This window comes from Pseudochaenichthys georgianus, unplaced genomic scaffold, assembly GCF_902827115.2.
Source record: "Pseudochaenichthys georgianus unplaced genomic scaffold, fPseGeo1.2 scaffold_476_arrow_ctg1, whole genome shotgun sequence".
NCBI classification, from domain to species: Eukaryota; Metazoa; Chordata; class Actinopteri; order Perciformes; family Channichthyidae; genus Pseudochaenichthys; species Pseudochaenichthys georgianus.
In genome coordinates, this window is record NW_027263040.1 from 1 (window position 1) to 5,687 (window position 5,687).

At 46.9% G+C, this 5,687-nt stretch overlaps 1 protein-coding gene across 1 annotated transcript; it reads left to right on the forward strand.

Annotated features, from left to right (window-relative positions):
• Window positions 1–52: 52 nt before the first annotated feature.
• On the forward strand, window positions 53–5,356 carry LOC117442790 (neurofilament medium polypeptide-like). Its single transcript, XM_034078750.2, has 3 exons — window positions 53–1,141; window positions 1,953–2,077; window positions 2,193–5,356. Exons 1-3 carry the CDS (start codon window positions 101–103, stop codon window positions 4,531–4,533), a joined length of 3,507 nt encoding a protein of 1,168 aa, XP_033934641.1. The 5' UTR covers window positions 53–100; the 3' UTR covers window positions 4,534–5,356.
• Window positions 5,357–5,687: the final 331 nt, after the last annotated feature.

A 5,687-nucleotide genomic window follows, 5' to 3' on the forward strand; every position in this document is an offset into this window, starting at 1 on the left:
GACGCTAAGAGCCATACACCCCTCACCTGCACACACACGCATAACACACATACACCCGCCTTCACCTCCTGCACTCTTCATCCCCGCCGCACATCACCGAATGAGTTACACGGTGGACACTTCAGGGAGCCCCTTCAGGAGAATTATGGATACTAGGACGACCGGCTACGGCTACAGCCGATCCGGCAGCTCCCCCTCCAGCGGGTTCCGCTCCCAGTCCTGGTCCCGGGCAAGCCCCGGCTCCACCATGACCACGTCCTACAAGAGGAGCGAGAATATGCCGGTGTCCCGAGCCTACAGCTCCGCAGATAGCGGTGACTACCAGACCTCCATGATGAACGGAGACTTCAAGCGATCCAATGAGAAGGAGCAACTTCAAGGGCTCAACGACCGTTTCGTTGTTTACATCGACAAGGTGCACTACCTGGAGCAGCAGAACAAGCAGATCGAGGACGAGATCCAGGCGCTGCGCCAGAAGCAGGTGTCCCGCTCCCAGCTGGGCGATCACTACGACCAGGAGCTGCAGGATCTGCGGTCCATGCTGGAGCAGATTCACCACGACAAGACGCAGATCCAGCTCGACACCGACCACGTCGAGGAGGACATCCGGCGGCTGAGGGACCGCTATGACGAAGAGGCTCGCATCCGGGAGGAGACCGAAGCCATTATCCGCGTCCTGAGGAAGGACATGAGCGAGTCGGAGTTGGTGAAGTCGGAGTTGGATAAAAAAGTTCAATCTCTGCAGGATGAGATCGCCTTCATCCGCAACAACCATGAGGAAGAGGTGAACGAGCTGATCGCCCAGATCGAGGAGTCTCAGGTGACCGTGGAGAGGAAGGATCTGCAGAAGACGGACATCACCGAGGCTCTGCGGGAGATCCGCTGCGAGCTGGAGGGTCACTCCAACCAGAACCTGCAGCAGGTGGAGAACTTGTTCATGTGCCGCTACTCCAAGCTCACCGAGGCTGCAGATCAGAACAAGGATGCCATAAAGTCCGCCCGTGATGAGATATCAGACTACCGCCGCCAGCTCCAGTCCAAGACGGTGGAGTTAGAAGCCATCCGCAGGACAAGAGAATCTCTGGAGAGGCAGCTGAATGAAATTGAGGACCGCCACAGCAGCGATCTGTCCAGCCTTCAGGTAGGAAACAGCCACAGAGCCATCCGTAAAGGCGGAACGCACCGTTGAAATATGCTTTTCTGTACATATGCAACTTATTTTGTTTATTTATGTGCGATAAACTTAAAAAATATGGTTGCAATCTATGATGGATTATTATTCATATTTAATAGTGTGTATAGCTTATTGACGCAGTTTTTATTCAAGGTATTTAAGAGTAGCAAACTTGATAAAAAGGATAGTTTTTGATCATTTTCTATATCGTGTTTAGGTGCTTGTGTGTCACATTTTCCTGCTGCGTAATGATTGCTACAGTATGAGCTCATACTTTCTAACAAAATCCGTCTCGTGCCAGGAAATGGTTAAGGGGAGACACTGCAGCAGACAAGCCCCCCCTCTCTCCCTCTCTCTCTCTCTCTCTCTCTCTGTAATGCTGAGTCAGGGCAGAGGCATGGATCGATGCTTTCATTGGCTCTGTCCTTACATCTCCTCCTTTAGGGGCAGGGGTGGGGGTGTATTAACAATACGTATGGAGGATGTACTTGAAAAATAGGCATTTAACATCTCTAGAATACTGTATTGCGGCATAATGTATCAAAGCAACCGTTGTTGGTGCAGTGTACAAAGTTTACACAAACATGTGCACAGATAACAATTGGGGCTAAATTAACAGTTTTGATAAAAAATGTTTTTAGAAAAAAATCGAATAATTTCCATGAATAATTAATTATGATATTTAAAGCTGCATTAATGAATCTGAAACATGGACGGTCTGCAAGTCATTGTTTGTACTTCATCAACCTTGGGTTGGGTCTGCTCTGTTTGTCCTCAGGAGACAATTCACCAGCTGGATAATGAGCTCAAGAGCACCAAATGGGAGATGGCACGTCACCTGCGCGAGTACCAGGACCTGCTCAATGTCAAGATGGCATTGGACATTGAGATTGCTGCATACAGGTATATACGGACATGCATTTAACATGTACAAAGTAGTAGAACAACTTTATTTAATGTAATGTTATACAATTTAATGTCATTTGACATAATTTTGTACAAATCTGTTTCTTCCCAGGAAACTCCTAGAGGGTGAGGAGACTCACTTCAGCACTTTCCCCTATCGCCAGGCGGTCACCCCCACTAAAGTCTTTAAGTCTAAATCCGACGCTCCCAAGCTTAGGGTGCAACACAAGTTTGTGGAGGAGATCATCGAGGAGACGAGGGTGAAAGATGAGGTGACTGAGCTTGACGAAGCCCTGGCAGAGATAGCACAAGAGCTGTCCGCTACACTCGGAGGTGGAGGAGACGAGGGAGAAGAAGAGGAGGGGGAAGAGGGAGGTGAGGGAGAGGAAGAAGAGGGTGATGAGCAAGAGGGGGAAGGCGTTGAGGAGGAAGTTGTATCCGCCGCCACCAAAGCCAAAGTTAGCTCTAGCGCACCTGCTAAGGAGGAAGAAGAAGAAGAGGATGATGGAAAAGATGAGGATGGGGAAGGAGAGGGAGGTGAAGAAGAAGAGAAGGAAGAAGATGGTGAGGGGGAAGATGAAGGAGAAAAGGGGGATGATGCAGAGGGAGGTGATGAAGTAGAAGGAGACGATGGAGGAGAGGATGAGGAGGAAATTGAGGAGACAGTTCTCTGCTCCAAAGCGCCCGAGTCTAAAGCCTCTCCTGACCAAGAGAAGGCCGGAGACAAAGAAGGCAGTGGAGGAGAAGAGGAAGCTAGTGCCGATGAGGAAGATGGAGAACAGGACGAAGATGCCGGCAGTGACAAAGCCTCCAAGAGCGTAGACGAGAAAGAGGATAAAGAGGATGCTGAGAAAACCACAAAGGAAGATAGCAAAAAAGAGGAAGAAGTTGTAGCCAAGACAGATGCTTCAAAATCAGAATCTGCAAAGCCCGTGTCCAAGAAAGAAGAGGCAGCCAAAACGGAGGCATCAAAACCTGATTCCCCAAAGTCTGAATCTCCTAAACTTGGATCCCCAAAGTCTGAGACCCCTAAACTTGGATCCCCAAAGTCTGAGACCCCTAAACTTGGATCCCCAAAGTCTGAATCTCCTAAACTTGGATCCCCAAAGTCTGAATCTCCTAAACTTGGATCCCCAAAGTCTGAGACCCCTACACTTGGATCCCCAAAGTCTGAGACCCCTAAACTTGGATCCCCAAAGTCTGAGTCCCCTAAACTTGGATCCCCAAAGTCTGAATCTCCTAAACTTGGTTCCCCAAAGTCTGAGACCCCTAAACTTGGATCCCCAAAGTCTGAGACCCCTAAATTTGGATCCCCAAAGTCTGAGTCCCCTAAACTTGGATCCCCAAAGTCTGAATCTCCTAAACTTGGATCCCCAAAGTCTGAGACCCCTAAACTCGGATCCCCAAAGTCTGAATCTCCTAAACTTGGATCCCCAAAGTCTGAGTCCCCTAAACTTGGATCCCCAAAGTCTGAATCTCCTAAACTCGGATCCCCAAAGTCTGAGTCCCCTAAACTTGGATCCCCAAAGTCTGAGTCCCCTAAACTTGGATCCCCAAAGTCTAAATCTCCTAAACTTGGATCCCCAAAGTCTGAGAGCCCTAAACTTGGATCCCCAAAGTCTGAGCCCCCTAAACTTGGATCCCCAAAGTCTGAGACCCCTAAACTTGGATCCCCAAAGTCTGAATCTCCTAAACTTGGATACCCAAAGTCTGAGACCCCTAAACTTGGATCCCCAAAGTCTGAGACCCCTAAACTTGGATCCCCAAAGTCTGAATCTCCTAAACTTGGATCCCCAAAGTCTGAGTCCCCTAAACTTGGATCCCCAAAATCTGAGTCCCCTAAACTTGGATCCCCAAAGTCTGAGTCCCCTAAACTTGGATCCCCAAAGTCTGAGTCCCCTAAACTTGGATCCCCAATGTCTGAATCTCCTAAACCTGAAATTCCCAAGCCTACATCTCTGAAGCCCGAATCCCCAAAACCAAGCTCCCCAAAAGCAGAGTCTCCCAAGTCGGAATCTCCAAAACCTGAATCTCCTCAAGCTAAATCCCCAAAGACCCCCCTGCCCGAGACCCCTAAAGCCGCTGAAGAGAAATCAGAGAAAAAGAGCGACCTAACAGAGAATGTTGAAAAGAAGGATGTTGCCATGAATGGCGATGAAGACAAGAGCAGCTCAGAGGAGAGGAAGGACGAGGAGAAAGAAACCGACGTGGTCTCTAACGGCGTTGACGAGAGTACGGTCAAAGAGGACGGTAGCCAAAAAGTAGTGATCCCCAAAACCGTGGAGACGATCACCACTGGAGAGGATGGATCCAAGCGCGTCACCAAATCTGTCACTGTGACCGAGACAGTGAAGGACGAGGTGGAGGAGGTGAAAGAGGAGGTGCTGGTGTCCACCAAGAAGACAGAGAAGCACTCCTCCCTGTCCATCAAGCAGGTGACAGAGGGCGAATAAGCGTATTCCTGACCGGCGATCTTGCGGAGATGGGCAAGTGGAGATGACAAGCAATCAACCCAAACTAACATAACAAAGAAAACCATACAGCTAGAGCGATGTAATAAAGATAACAACTCTCGAACATACAAAACAAATCATAGAGAGAAGCCAAACCTTAAATGCTACGAATTTCAAAAATGCATGTTGAGTGACCGCTTTAAACGGGCTTTGCTGCAGTCAGTAGCAAGCGACTGAGACATGTTATCCTCTTTTTCTTTCTTTCTGCAGTTCACGGGCGAGCTCACGGGAGGGAGGGAGGAGGGGGGTCTCTGCATGCAATAGCTCAGGAGAGGGGGGAGTACTTCACTTCCTTATCTGTATGTATGGTAAATACACTGTAAAAAGAGTAAATATGTAAAAGGAATAAATGTAACGTGGGTTGGAGAGTGAGATGTATAATTGAAGTTGAGTTTTTTTGACGTTATGTTCTACTGACGACGTCTTACTTGACACGTGACTGAGCCAAAACGAAACTAACAACACAACGTACAGAGAAGAGAGAGACAGGCAGCGGTATGATAAACACATGACCGTAAACATCCAGTAACTGAAGCAGTTGAACAAACATGAAGAAACTCCTTAGCCTTAAACACGCTTTATATCAGTGTCTGTTATGTTTTACTGAGTGCAATTGAAAAAGATATAAATGTAAATGTGCATTTTCATGCGTTCTTGTATGCATAGGATGGACTTGAATTTAAATACAGAAATAAATGAGGTGCTACTGTTTGCAATCCCATGACTTTACTCATCATGAACGATTTCAGCATTTGCTTAATAAATGTCATAATGGAGAAAAAACTAAAAAGAGTGTGTCTGTTCATTTTATGTATCTGTGTATGTTTAGCAGTTGTATGTTCTCACATTACACAAGAGGAGTTACATTAAGTAGTTGAAAGTATAACAACTTTAAAATAAATGTTTGATTATTTAATTAATGGCTTTAAGTTAAAAAACATATATATTCCAATGTGGTCAATTTGTGCAATTAAAATAAAACTCAATGACAGAATATGAATGATAGCAAACTATGGAAATGACGATTATTAAATACTAAAAGGGAATATAACCCCCGGAAAGGACCAGGAGTTGCTGGATCAAGTTAGCTACCT

Excerpts from the sequence above, each read along its gene's own strand:
- LOC117442790 (XM_034078750.2), top strand. The coding sequence starts at position 101 with ATGAGTTACACGGTGGACACTTCAGGGAGCCCCTTCAGGAGAATTATG. Across the intron at positions 1,142-1,952 it reads GCGATCTGTCCAGCCTTCAG|GAGACAATTCACCAGCTGGA; the intron begins GTAGGAAACAGC and ends GTTTGTCCTCAG. Across the intron at positions 2,078-2,192 it reads ATTGAGATTGCTGCATACAG|GAAACTCCTAGAGGGTGAGG; the intron begins GTATATACGGAC and ends GTTTCTTCCCAG.